Source organism: Pholis gunnellus, assembly GCF_910591455.1.
Source record: "Pholis gunnellus genome assembly, chromosome: 18".
NCBI lineage: Eukaryota > Metazoa > Chordata > Actinopteri > Perciformes > Pholidae > Pholis > Pholis gunnellus.
In genome coordinates, this window is record NC_136545.1 from 6,055,068 (window position 1) to 6,069,643 (window position 14,576).

At 45.6% G+C, this 14,576-nt stretch overlaps 1 protein-coding gene across 5 annotated transcripts in view; it reads left to right on the forward strand.

Annotated features, from left to right (window-relative positions):
* Nucleotides 1-14,237, forward strand: part of grin1a (glutamate receptor, ionotropic, N-methyl D-aspartate 1a) — a gene marked incomplete at both ends in the record, with an annotated part of 29,927 nt that extends 15,690 nt beyond the window's left edge. For 2 of the 5 annotated variants that reach the window (XM_079179689.1, XM_079179690.1), the window contains 9 exons: nucleotides 1,595-1,759; nucleotides 2,216-2,334; nucleotides 2,701-2,813; nucleotides 3,361-3,509; nucleotides 3,636-3,793; nucleotides 4,346-4,507; nucleotides 4,843-4,952; nucleotides 5,325-5,470; nucleotides 14,169-14,237. In XM_079179689.1, coding sequence (XP_079035815.1) covers nucleotides 1,595-1,759; nucleotides 2,216-2,334; nucleotides 2,701-2,813; nucleotides 3,361-3,509; nucleotides 3,636-3,793; nucleotides 4,346-4,507; nucleotides 4,843-4,952; nucleotides 5,325-5,470; nucleotides 14,169-14,237 — 1,191 coding nt within the window. Of the gene's footprint in view, nucleotides 1-1,594; nucleotides 1,760-2,215; nucleotides 2,335-2,700; nucleotides 2,814-3,360; nucleotides 3,510-3,635; nucleotides 3,794-4,345; nucleotides 4,508-4,842; nucleotides 4,953-5,324; nucleotides 5,471-9,907; nucleotides 9,935-10,731; nucleotides 10,843-14,168 lie in introns of all 5 variants that reach the window. The other 3 variants (XM_079179688.1, XM_079179686.1, XM_079179687.1) reach the window with 3 other exon arrangements.
* Nucleotides 14,238-14,576: the final 339 nt, after the last annotated feature.

Here is a 14,576-nt window from a genome sequence, read left to right on the forward strand (position 1 = left end):
TATTGGTCAGTGATGGAGTTCTTCTCCTTCTGACTTCAGTCTCACCTCAAGCAAGTTTCTGGTTGTGTAGCCTTGACACAGAGTAAATGAAAAAAATTGCTTTAATTAGCAATATAAGTAATTACATATGGACACAATTAAAAGGGTTGCCAAGTGAGCACCAGTGGCGCCCCCCAGATTGTCTTAATTGGTGGTGGAATGACTGGGGCAACTGAGAATCTTGGGGTGGCCCACCGAGACCAAAACCCATCACAATGTAATAGCTCAGGAATCGTAAACTGATATTGGCTACTTTGGTTTCTTATTTTAAAGTTAATGTAACTAATTGATGAAGGTCCATGGACTAATAACAATACTGTTAACATTTTGAGCTTCACAATGTGCTGGTCTATCTGGGGGCAGTGCCCCCCCCCCCCCCCCCCCCCCCCGCCCCCCCCCGCCCCCCCCCCCCCCCCCCCCATGGCCAACCCTTGGCGGCACCAGTGCAAATTGAAAATACAAGTAGATTCAGCTCATGTACGAATCGGCTGATTATTCAGAGATGACATTGTTCCTGAACAGCTTGCTAACCTACCAATATATTTACAGCACAGTAGCTTTTGGCTAACAGTTAGCTTATGGCAACCATTTAGCTAACATTTTCAAGTTTACGCTAGCTTAGCTAATGGTGCTAATTGTGGATTTGTTGGCAGTTATAAAGGTGGGATATTTTCTAAGTTAGTAGTTTTTAGGCTAACATTTGTTGAGTAACATCATGGACTACCCATCATACACTGGCAGGCTATTAAGTTTGTTATATTATAAATCATGTCCGTTATAAACCTGCGTGTTAGGACGATGTGGAGTGGTGCTTTGAATTGAATAATGACATGAACCATTCTGGGTTTGGCCATTGGTTAAGGCTTGTCCAATCAGGTTTCTTGTAGATGAAAGCATAATCATCAGAATTGTATTATCACTAATAGCAATCATTTTGGAGAATGGAGAGAGTATGCTTACAGTAATATCTTTATATATTATATTGTTTTATTATTTTACCTTGACGGTAAGTAACCGTTGCTTAATTTCAAATCTTGGATCAATATCTTTTTCATCGCTCTTTGTTTGAGAACCATCATTTCGATGGGTGAATAATAAAACATAATAGTCCTGTACTTAATCAATTCACACAATAGCTTAAAGGCTATAACTCAAATGACAATGAAAATCAATGTCAGAATGTCAAAGGGGTCGCTTGTAATGACTTGCAAGAGAATAATCACCTGAATCTGCAGCTCCCCTCGGCTTAACAGAGCTTTATAGCAAGTTTCAGCTCATTTTCTTTATCTCAAAAGATTTTTTCTGTGAACACATTCATCTCTAACCCAGAAAAGGCCTATCCTGTTGGCATGAATGCATGATCTTATCAATTAGAGAAAATAAGCAGGCTCCCTTACGTAAGACAGAGACAGTTTTAAAGATGAGGAGCACGCCGAGAACTTCTATCCCCACTGGGCTTAACCCAAATCCTTAAAACCTGGAAACATTCTGTGGTCTAGACGACAGCAGGTTGATGGCTGATTCTCATGTTAACACCTTCCTTTTGGGGCCTCAGGTGAACAACAGTAACAAGAAAGAGTGGAATGGCATGATGGGAGAGCTCCTGGGGGGCCTGGCTGACATGATTGTAGCCCCACTGACTATAAACAACGAACGAGCCCAGTACATCGAGTTCTCCAAACCCTTTAAATATCAAGGCCTCACCATCCTTGTTAAAAAGGTAAGTGTCCACCTCTAGCCCATTCGGTGCTCTATGGAGTCAAACAACCACTGCGGAGTTGTACTTAATGTCCACTGTGTTATTTCCAGGTATCAATTAGTTTTCAATCATTTACATATTTTATTGAAATAATAATAATCTCTTAGCACACTGTGCTCATTCCTTTTTGCCCATTATTATTATTATGAGGCAGTTCTGACTTTTCAAGTAAGTCAGCCATGACCATGTGTCTTTTAATACAAATGAATGCCCCCTTGAAGTTTGTTGGGATTGACTACACAACTCAAGCAAATCTCAAAAGGCAAAATGGTCAGCAAATATGTAAAAATGCACACGGGTTGAAAACTTCAGATCACCATTGAAACAGACACATTATGTCACTCTATAATATGCAAACGTAAGGTCATCGAAGCTGTTGATTATCAATCGAATACTAACTGCGTTGTGTGTTTTCAGGAAATCCCTCGCAGTACGCTGGACTCGTTCATGCAGCCGTTCCAAAGCACGCTGTGGCTTCTGGTGGGTCTTTCGGTGCATGTGGTGGCGGTGATGCTTTACCTACTAGACCGGTTCAGGTACAAGGGGGACCTGTGTGTGTGTGTGTATGCTTGTGCCCATGTGTGTGTCATGACTCATGACTGAATCAGCGAATGCATGTGTGCGTACATGTGTGTACATGCACCCCCGAGTGCTGCAGATCTTCCCTCGGTGTGGACAGGAAGGCAGACAGAGGTGAAGATTGTCTCCAACCATCCCACCGCTCTGTCCCTGTGCCGCCGTCTCTGTCTCTTTTCTTTCCCAGTTTGTCTCCCCTCTGGCTTTGCTCGCTCATGTTCCCCTTCCCTTCCCCCTGCCTGGGGTCGCCAGGGTTTTTCCCCTCTACAGGTTCTCTGCAGTTTCTCATTTTATCTTCTGCAACCCACCCAATTTCTTCCCTCTAGCCCGTTTGGAAGATTTAAAGTAAACAGTGAAGAGGAAGAAGAAGATGCCCTCACCTTATCATCTGCTATGTGGTTCTCCTGGGGAGTGTTGCTGAACTCTGGAATAGGAGAAGGTGAGATTAAATAAATAATAATTACTGTAAATCTCCAAATCATCCTTTATTCACTCGTATATGTTGCCTTTCTCCTAGAACACTAATGCTGTTGAGTACTTTGGTCTTTACACAGTATTGCGGTAGTATAAAGACCAAAATCAAGGCGTTTTCTGGCTCCAGCCGATGCCTCGCTGTCATGTTTTTCTTTGAGGATGAGACATTAATTCCTTTCAAATCACATTTTGCAAAGAAAGACGGTGAAGCGGCTCGTCTTTTAACAGTGAATACCTGTTGCCTTGGCTTGTTTCATTTGTCTTCCAGTTTCCCTTTTCATATCTGGTATTTTTAGAGGGCTGTATTTTCATTTCTTTGTAAAAGTTACGTACTTTTTAATGTGTGAGCAATTCATCAAAACTGTAATGTATAAGTTAATGTTCATTTGCATCAGTAGTTGTAACAGAAGTAGCAGTGTTATGGGTTATTAGCAGTATCCAGCTACCTACCCTGCATGACTAATCCAATTAGTTACTGAACTGAAAACCTGAACCTTGAACTCACCACACAGGTGCACCGCGCAGCTTCTCAGCGAGAATCCTGGGTATGGTGTGGGCCGGATTTGCCATGATAATTGTGGCTTCTTATACTGCCAACCTGGCTGCCTTCCTGGTGTTGGACCGACCTGAGGAGCGCATCACCGGCATCAACGACCCAAGGGTGAGTGCAGGGTCATTGTAGACCATGGTACCACACAACATTTTTATCTACATAAAAAGATAAAAATACCTTTTAAAATGAAGTAGTCATTACTCAACTGAGTCTTGTCCCTGTCTCTTTATGAAGCTGAGAAACCCATCCGACAAGTTCATCTACGCCACGGTGAAGCAGAGCTCCGTGGACATCTACTTCCGGCGGCAGGTGGAGCTTAGCACCATGTACCGCCACATGGAGAAGCACAACTATGAGAGTGCCGCCGAGGCTATCCAGGCTGTGCGTGACAAGTGAGTCTCGGCCAGGCCGGGCCGACCAGAGCACGTGTCGGCCGGCTGCTCGACCTATCAGACACACAGACCAGGGCCAGTTCAGTCAGCTCAGTGGGGTGAGGGCCATGGACCTCTGGGCCAGGCGGAAGCGGCAGGACTTACTGCGGCGTTCCCACTGATCCGGGCCCATCGCCCAGCCACGACAGAAATCAGGGACAAGAGCAGGTGTGGATGTGTCAACAGCACTGGCACCAGTGTGAGGTTAAGCTAACATTGAGTGGAGGAGCACCCTTTTTCAGGTTGTACCCAGACGAACATCTTTGAGATGGGGGGAATCCAATTGGGGGACGTGCCCTCACCCATCTGGCATTGGATTTCATTTGGCCTATAAGCACCGGTAGAGATTGCTGGTAAACGCTGAATGACACACACTATCTGGTGTGCGAGAGAGAGAGAGAGAGGGGTGGGAGCCGTAAATGTGTATGTAAATCATTGTACTGTTGCACCGTAACCCCCTCCTTCCCCTCCTCCCTCCTCCCCCCTTCCCTCCTCCCTCCCCCTCCCCCACAGCAAGCTGCATGCTTTCATCTGGGACTCTGCGGTGCTGGAGTTTGAGGCCTCGCAGAAGTGCGACCTGGTGACCACGGGAGAGCTGTTTTTCCGCTCGGGCTTTGGCATTGGCATGCGCAAGGACAGCCCCTGGAAACAGAATGTGTCCCTGGCCATTCTCAGGTCTGTCCCAGCCGAAGCTGCATTACTCGTATGACTTTCTTTTCTTTTTTTTGTTGGTTTCTTGTAAATATGATTTCACGGTCACGTACTGACCATTTATAGCCATCAAATACATCGCCTTATGTTACATTTACTGTCTCTGTATCTCCCCTCTCCTGCTCCTCTCTTGTGTGTTCGTCTTTGTCCAGTTATTGTCTGTCTGTCAGTCCACCTGTCCTGCTGTCTCAGCCTCATTTGTGTTGCTTTCTGGGAGTGAGAGGCTCGGATTTTCCGCCGTATTCGCGGCGCATATTAACTTTGTTACCTCTCTCCCTACCAACCCCAACCCCCTGCAGTTCTCATGAGAATGGCTTCATGGAAGACCTAGATAAAACCTGGGTGAGATACCAGGAGTGTGACTCACGGAGCAATGCCCCAGCCACACTCACCTTTGAAAACATGGCAGGTATGGTCCATTAAGGCGTAGAGAAAGCGTTAAAAGTGATTGGACAAAAACTGCAGTGGTAAGGTACTGTAGCCCTTTTTTGTCCAATACCTTTACAAAATCGTTGTTTTAGTGTCAGCGTGGGTGCTCTGTGGAAGTGTGCCGTACTGTAACTTGTGCTGTGGTTTTGTGCGGTTGTGGTCTTCCGTTAATATTGTGTGGGCCGCAGCTGCCTTCATCAGCAGGAGCTGCTTGGAAAAGAAAGAGGGGCGGCCGCCGAGCATGACGGGCAGACCATGCATTCATGTTCGGTGGGCGCGGCGGGATTGTAGACCAGCAGCTCACGCTTCTCCACCTCTCTTCTCTGTCTGTTTGTCTGTCCCTTACCAACAGGGGTCTTCATGCTGGTGGCAGGAGGAATAGCTGCAGGGATCTTCCTAATCTTCATTGAAATCGCCTATAAGCGGCATAAAGACGCCCGCAGGAAGCAGATGCAGCTCGCCTTTGCGGCGGTCAATGTTTGGAGGAAGAACCTGCAGGTAGGATTGATCCCCTCTGCTCGCTCACACCCAGGGTGGAAAGGCTGAGGCTGGGGCGGCAAGAGAGCCGACAGAGCCCCCCCTCCTTATGGGGGGGGGGGGAGATTCCGTGTCTCTCTGCCTCTTTTGGGAGCTTTTCATTTTTGCACATCAGTGGTGGTGAGACTGCCAGATCACCGTATGGGAAAAGCGGGATTTCCGTTGCCTTTGTGCACTGTAAGGCATCCTCAGTGGCCACCGTGTAGATCCTAACAGTTCCCAGAGGCCAACGTGTCTCTTGTGTGTGCCTGCAGGACACTGAGGAGGCCTCTGGAAGTCAAGCTGTGGTCGGGACCCCCTCATTAGTATGTAGCTAAGTAGCAGAGCCATATCCACCCCCCCATGCCAGCACTCGCTGATAGAGTAACAGTAGGACGATTACCCTTGTGACCCGCCGACGTGATGGACATCCAAATTAAAACTTCACCTCCCACATCCATGGCATGACCTAGCATTCCCTAAGCTGCTGCTCTGGCGCTTATACACTTCATAAGGTCAGATGACGTGGACATGGAAAGCCAATGTAAAAAAAAGGAGCAAATGTCCTCGCGTAAAAACAATAATAACAGTAATTTACGGTCCGGTTGATGCACTTTGATCGCTTCATCATTGATTGCCTTCAGTCTGAACAGCCAGGAGCTAACAATGCAAATAGAGCATAAAGATTAAAATCAATGCCCTGGCCCAATCACACCGCAGCGACTCTCCCAGTATGTCAGCATAACTGTAAATGCTACAGCGTGCAATATGTCTCCATAATGCAGACACAAAATATGGAGTTTCTTCAGGATGCAATCAGAATCAGGTGTCAATTTAAAGGGACAGTCAAAACATGTTTGACTTGCCCAAGTGGTATCTAGCCATGCAGATAATTTGGGTTTAATGTGCCTAACTCCTGCCTCAAAACCAATACAATTTGAGGTGAGTAGAATAGAATCTGAGTCGAAGACATCTGCATGGCAATTACTACTCGGAGTAAATTCTTTTTACTGCTTTGTCATTTGAGTGAACCAAGCGTTTTTGAGCTGCAATAAAGCAGTAAGCTCCTCCACTCAGCTGACAAAGAACATGATTTGCCTTACGTTTTCTAATGCAATCAAACGCGGCTGTGACTCGCCTCCACCGCTCCACACACCCCTCCTTTCCTTTTATTCTTGATGGTTTCACTCCCTGATTGGATCGCTCAGAGGTTGCAGGTTTAACGACCATGTCACACTGTGAAGTCTGCACTTACGGCCTGTCACTGTAAACCTTGCACCAAAGCTCAGTGTTGGGCCCTGCTGGATAGAGACAGCAGGGCCGGAGGAAGGAACGGTATGAAATCACATGTGCCTGTCAGCAAATCGATGTCCTGCCGAGAGTGTCTGCCATCGACCTGATCGATGTATGTAACTGTCGTGAGTGTCCTCACGTGGATGTGCGTTCAGCAGGCGAATGCATGCAGGGGGTGGGGGGGGGATATCATTACTGAGAAAGGAGATGGACACACTAAACTGCCCGTAGAGCAGCACGTTTCAGCTCCGTGTCAGCGACGATCACGTTGATTTCTCTGCACCGCTGAACAAAGACGGCTCATGCATGCTCATGCTTCCTCATCGACCGTCCCTGTGGGCCCCTCCGGCTAAATCAACGGACCACACACGGCCTTCGCCGCCCTAAATAGAACCGCCGTAATGGGGTCTCATGCAAAGGAGTGCAGAGGGGGCCTGCAAAGTCAAGTCGAGCCAATACAATCTGTTCTGTTCGGCGTGAATATTATTTCTACTGTTTGGGTGCACTGATGGGATTACGTGATCTAATTTCCCACAAATTAAAAATGACAGCTTATTTATGTGCGACACAAGCTCATCACGAAGGAAAATCTAAGCTCACAGTTTATGTGGCCTCCTCCTTCCTTAGTACGGCAAGCACTGAAACCTGCGGTCCCATTGTTGACATCATTTTGACTGATTGTGCGTGTGTTTGTATGTAATTATGTGCTTTCACGGCCTCGGGGTCCTGTGCACTATGCAAATCACTGTGCACTGTGCACCCACATACCTTCAAACACAGAGACGTAACCGAAGAGAACGTGCACTTCTGACTAACTCAAATCCGTTCATGTACTACATCCCAACTCATCCTCGTCATGCTGTCAATGCTCAAAAGCCCTTGAATTATGAGCTCATTAATGACAACAACACCAACCGTCGCTCCCACATTGCTTTACTAAAGAAATAAAGGTGCATGGCTTGTAAGAATTGCACGCCTATGCTGTTCTTTAAGGAGCTGTAGCCACAGAGATGTAGTGGGGGTGAAACTACTTAATCTCATTTTTTGGTACGATCATTTCTCTTTCGATTTTTTCTCTTTTGTGACAGATGTGTAATAATAAATAATAATAATAAAAGACAGTCCGTCACTTTACTGTTTTTGTTCACTCTCGCAGCTCTCATGGCATCGTTTTAAAGCCATAGCGGCTAACCTACGGTGGCTGACAAGGTCAAGCGCACAACAGCACCGCAAAAGCTTCAGCTTCAGCTTCAGAGACTATGCCAATTACGAGAAAAAACACATACGATAATCCAAAACAAATACAGCAATTGAAACGTTCTGCACATGAAGTAACACCGTGAACTTCTTTTTTATTATTGCAGCGAACTGCACTTCGCCACCACCTGGCGTGTTTTCAGCGTTACAAAGCTGTGCCTGGATTACAGAGACCAGTCTGACACATGGAAACGTATGAAGCCAGCAATATTACCAATACCACGTTTGAAAAATCTAAATTAAAAGACATTTTAATACATTTATATTGGTAACATGCAATAAAAAGTCACCCAATACATTAAAAAAAAATACAATTTCTTTTTTACACACCTCAACATTGATGCTGATGCCTCTATATCAGTGTGCTAATATAATGTGCTAATATTGGCACGCTTCAAATATTTTATATTTTGCACTTTGGTGTAACTTACATCATACAGATTTATGTTGCTATATGTTCAACTTATTGTTGCTGATTTCTCATTTGATTGACCACTACATCACTGGGAGGCTACATGCGTCTGGCTTTCAGCTTTCCCTTTTGCAACAGACGTTACTCAGAAGTGCACCGTCTGAACGCGACTGAAACTGGCGTCAGTTTGGGATGAAATCAAACTGTCAGAAAACCCTCTGTTGCGTTTTGGTGATTATGGTGTATTATGAGGACGCACTGCGGTGGCTGGGGTTTCATCTGATGGTCCAGCATGCAACCTCATCAGGGCTCAGAGCGGCCGCATTGCACTGTTGTAGCCTCCCGCGTGTAAGAAATGGGGGGGGGGGGGGGGGGGGGGGTAAAGATTAAAAGAAGAGAAGTGACGTCACTGAGGCATTGATTTTTTTTTTCCTGAACCAAGCTAGAGGCACACAGTCTGACTTCCTCCATTTACTAACATGAGATGTCATCTTCCAACAGGAAAAGCATTTTACTTACCATCACCTGCAATAAAAATCGAGTGATGCCGTGCACCAATCATTCCCCTACCAGCTCTCATCTATCGTCCACGCCAGCTAACGCCTGCTCGCCACCTGATATCGAGTCATTAGGGGTTTGAGAGACAAAGCGCTGGTTGGCGGGCTGATGGGTGATACAAATGTGCCCAAAAAGTGCCTAGTCATGTGACCTGATGAAAAAGGATGTACTGCGGAAGGCCAGTGCTGGCCAGGATTGATTTGTCATGCTATTTGTTTTGTGTTTACTTACTTCTTTGTTCCTCCCCCTCCCCTTTTTTTAACTCCTTCTCTCCATCCATAAAATGTTTTGGCATGTTGAAATTCACACCACACTGCCCCGCCCGGCTAAAGGGCCTCCCTCCCTGCAACTACTCGCTCATCCTTCACTTATACTTTACTAACATCCACCTTAGAGCGCTTTATTATTTTAGAAATAGCTCCCTTTAGCCTCCATCTGCTCAGATCATTTTGAAATTAAGCACACAGAGTTGCAAATCTTTTTTCGTTTGCACTTTGACTTTGATTAAGAATATGATTTGCAGCTATAGATCACCATTCCTTTAAAAACCTTTTTTTTTTCTAATGCACTTTTTCCTCATTCTCCATCCCATTCCCTCGCGTGTGGGGTGAATTTCCATTATACCACTTTCAGGTATAATGTCTTTAAATGGGCTTCAATTACTGACTTTTGTCGCTGTTGTTTTCCCTCTTTGATATGCATTTTAGTGGCCTCCGATACTGCAGCTTCTCGACTTTTTATACCTGCCTGGCTTTGGATGTGGATGTTTGCTTTGCTAGTCTTTTTTAAAACTATGCGCCCTCTTTTGGTTCCCTTGGCTTTTGCTTAAGGATCATCTTTAAAGTAATAACGATCAAGGATGGAAATTTATTTTATTTTCCTTTTCTCCCCCTATGCAGCCCTCTTCCTCTCTAGAGACTCAGGATGTAAGAATACCTTAATATGAGTTTTTATTTATTCATTTTTTTGCATACAAACACCCAGTTATTGTGCTGAGAGTAGCTGTGGGGCACTCTGACGGTATGAGGGAGGGAGGGCACCAAATTGGCTCACCATCTTGTAAGGGTACGGTTAAAACTGACTCTTGCTTTACTTCGCCATATCTTTTCGATATATATCTCATTTCTAAATGTCTTCCAGAGCTCTGACCTCGGTCACAACCGGGTAGAGCAGTTTCTAGATATTTTTGTAAAGTCATACCTCTTTTAGTTGTTTTAATTACAATGTAAGATAACTTGTGTGTTAAGATGAGAACGTTGCAACTGTGTGTTCAGGCCATAGCGAGCATGCAGGCAGAATACAACATAGGTATCACACCCACTGACATCTTTACTAGTCATCCCTCATTCCAATGCATTCCTAGGGGCCGGGTGAAAGTGTCAGCACATTCTTAGAGGACTGCCGTGTCATCCTGTGCAGACCCAGTGTGGTAATGTCCCGTAAAAATGTAGACGAATGCCCTCATGTCAGACTGAACACACTGCCTCCACTCTCACACCTAACAGGCTTTATCCCTTTCTTTCTCCCTCTTGGCGCATTTTTACACTTCCAAACGCTGTAGTCTTTCTCACAAGGACCCTCCCTCTATTTAGATGTTGTAAAATAAGGTGATTTACTGGGGTGGCGGGTGGTTGGTGGCAAGAGAGGAAGGGTGAGACTGGAAACCACGGTTATCACCCCATCAAAAGGACATGAATAATGTTTCTACATATATTCATTTTAGGATAGGAAAAGTGGTAGAGCAGAGCCCGACCCCCAAAAGAAAGCCTCTTTTAGGTCCATCAGTACCACCTTGGCCTCCAGCATCAAGAGACGTAGGTCCTCCAAAGACACGGTAAGGAGTACGAAGAAGCAACATCTTCCCCTGTTTATTCTCCCCTCTCCCTCCTCCTCCTCCTCCTCCTCCTCCTCCTCCTCCTCCGCCTCCTCTGTCTCTACTCTCACCCCTCTCCTTTCTCCTCCTCTGTCCTCTCTGCCTACATCTCCATATCCGAGGGAGTCCCATGTTCCACTCACTCACCCATTTCCACACGGCTCCACGGCCTCTGCCACGTGTCTGTCCGTTCACCATGAATCAGCCATCACCATTTAGCATCTGTAGGTCCCCCACAGGCCGAAAGGGCATCAGTGCAGGGACTCAGGTCAGGCCAGGAGCTCGGCTCTGGATTTGGCAAAGGGGCGTCCCAAGTGTCCAGGACTTTTTTTGGGGGGGGCGGGGTGTTTTGATGGGGTTAGTGGCGTGTTTCTTCTGGGCTGCTCTTCCTCCCTGCCTCTGGTTTGGACGTGGACTCTGGCGATTGTGTGCTGCTGTTGGTGGCGTTGTGGTGTGTGTACCGTACTGAAGCGTACAAGATATATTTGTGTTTGTGTCCTGTCAATTTGACTGCTTGATCCTTTTGTATATCCATCGTTTCTTTGCACCAATCCCACCCCCTACTGCCTTCGTTTTGGGTTTCTTCAGCCGCTGTCGTTTTCGCTTCTGGTTCGAAATGCATGCGCTGTTGTTTTTGTCATTTTTTTTCCAAAAATCCATTTCCAAGGTAGTCGTGATGGCAGGTCCTCCTGGGAAGAAAAAACTAATGTGTTATCTTACTTTTCAACATGTCTATTTCAGGATCGCGCTCATGGATTTCTATTAATCTATTTACTTTTTGCTTTGTCATATTTTCTTTGTCATAATTCTCGTTTATTTTCCAGCGTCCTCGTGGTCTGAACTGTGCATGCCTCTTTCAGGGTGTATTTTCAGGTGGTGATGACGGTCTTCTTTTCTGTTTTGAATATTGTTTTGTTTTTTACGAACGACAAACTCTGTGAAGCCTCAGACTCTCACTGTGTTACAAATACAAGCTTTTCTTCTTTTTGCTTTTGCTAAATCACCATCTCTTTGCTTGACTCCGTTGTTGCAGCACAATGAGAGTGTCAGGTTTCCTCCATTCCTTCGCAGTTCAGTTGAAAAGTCCTGCCCGTTGCGGTCGGGAGCTTGTACTCCACGAGTTCGGAGTGCTCTAACAAACCAGTGACCCGCGGTCGTTTGTGCCCAGCTGCTCCCCAACACATAGCTGGTCACTAACCAAATCTGGCATGAGAAAAACAAAACATAGCACAGACACCTTCACAGAAAGGGCTCTGCAACAACATTGTGTTTTGAATGTGTTTCCCAGGGGAGATAGGCAGCTAAGCTAACGGTCACAAAGTAAAAACTTTATTGTGTGTTTTTATTTGACCTCCTGTCTTTCTCTCTTTCTCTGTTTTTTTTTATCATGGATGTTTCTTGAACCAAACCACCTGTACTCTCCCCTGGAGGTTTCTCAATAGACTTGGTCTGGTTTGAAGAGAAGAAGAGCGGGATCACCATTGTCAATATGGTTTCGAATAGCTGTGGATATACATTTTTTTTAAATGGCTCAAATAAAACAGGATTTAGCGCAATGAAAAAAAGATGCACCAATTTAAAGATTTCCCATCCTCCAGTCTTCGACTATTATTTTTGATTTTATATAAATGTTCTTCTTTTATATTAATGGATATCAATGGACTTTAGTGTCAGTGTCCCTCACCCACATGCCACACTGCTCCTCTCTCCCTCTGCAAGCATGCCGACGACTGTAACTGTAATAGCTGTAGTAACGGTAGCCGAAACCATCGTTGTAGCTTCACATTAAGAACGGATCAACATACTGAATACGTAGCTTTATAGCCAGTAACTGTGGTTGTGATGTCAGTGAGGTGTCTCTCTTTTGCTGGTCCACTTGACCCCAATAGGGTGCGCTGTTAGCGGGCCCTCAAGGTACAAGACGTGAGGAGACCCCCAATAAGGGGCTGTAAGCCATATGATGATGCAACTTGCGGGTCAAGGAGATGAGGGACATCCACTCTGACCCCTGTTTCATCCAGAAGATTTGACCTTTGACTCGTCAGTCTGGATGTCGCCCCATCTGCCAGCATGTTGGTTGCATCATAGCAGCTTCTGAAGCTCATAATGCTTGAATGTATTGGCTCTATCAGCTAAACGCGAGAGGCACGTCAATACTAAGATCTTGCTTAATTGAGAAAGACCAAAAAATATAAAAAAATGTGTACACTAGAGACGGGTACACTGAGGCAAGACTCTTCAGTGTTTTGGTTCTGCAATGCACATTTTTAGGGCATTGACGAACAAAAGGATGTTCTCTACACATTGGAAATTAGGAAACAGGCTTTCCCCAACTTAGCGCTGTGGGTCAGGATTATGATTGGCATTTTGGAAATCACAGGAAACAAGTTTATTACTCCACCCACTGTGTTCCAAAACATGACGCTATTACACAGGAGAACAGCATGTTCCAAGCTCTTACTCATGATGCACTTGACTATTTTTACATCCAGTCATTGTTTCATTGGGTTTCTATATTTTCTTTTGCTCGTTAGCAGACTCAGCGTTGCAAAAATATGGCTTACTGCTGTCAGACCGCATACACACACACACACACACACACACACACACACACAATCCCACACACTCAAAAGACTGAAAGGCAAAATCCCTGTTGCCATAGAAACTAAGCACCTGCATGGAATCGGGATCTTGTTTCCCCTCTCAGCATCGTAGACGCCTCTACTTCAACGCGCTCTGCTTTAAAAAGAAGCACAGTGAAGCAAGAGTCCGGCACACAACAGCACTTTGAAATCGGCCTGAAAGATTCGTCTCCTCCTCCTCCTGAGATGCTAAAATTAGAGACGCAGTCTTTCTGCATGCGCACAAGATGCCTGTGGGGAGATAAATGAGCTGCCTGCTTTTTACCCATGGATGGAAATTATCACCCATTTTCTTTTTTCATAAAAAAAAAAAAAGGGTGGCTGATTCCAATCTGCTGTTGTCTAGACTCAGGGCCTTACGTCGGCTTCCAACTAACCCATCTCAGGCACCGCCAAGCTGCTTTACAAACAATCCCAGCTGAAAAGATTCAACAAAAAAACGGCAAAAAGTGAGGTTTGCCTGAGAAGGGTTAGAGAACCCTCCTGCTTCTAGATTTCTGCAGAAATGAAGCACAGGTGTTCTTAGAATAAGAAAATGAACGTTTGGATACATATTCTAACATTGCAAAAATGCTGCAATTGTCAAGAAATGACTGTGCCTCCTTTCCTCCCCCCCCACCCCCCCATTTTTCTTCATCTCTGCAGCAGTACCCACCCACTGACATCACGGGCCAACTCAACTTGTCTGACCCGTCTGTCAGTACCGTGGTGTAAAAAAAAGAGAGGGAGGCACCGAGGGTTCACTCCCCGGGGGAGAGAGGAAACGAGACGAGTTAAGGAGGAAGTGGACGGGGAGAGGGAGAGGGAGAACCCGTCTCCTCGTTCCCTTCGCCGTCGAAGCCGGAGCTTTCATTTCACTGTCTGCCGACGGAGCTTCGAGAGGAACGTGCTTGCTGAAGAAGTATCTGAAAACACTGAACTTGCACCTTTTTTGAAAAGTCGGGGTTACCTGGCCTTAGATGTTCGTAGGGTCCCTGAGCATGCACAGAAGAACCCACCCGACTCACATTATACAACCTTTTCCTTCTGTATATTATCAACTTATTTAACCTT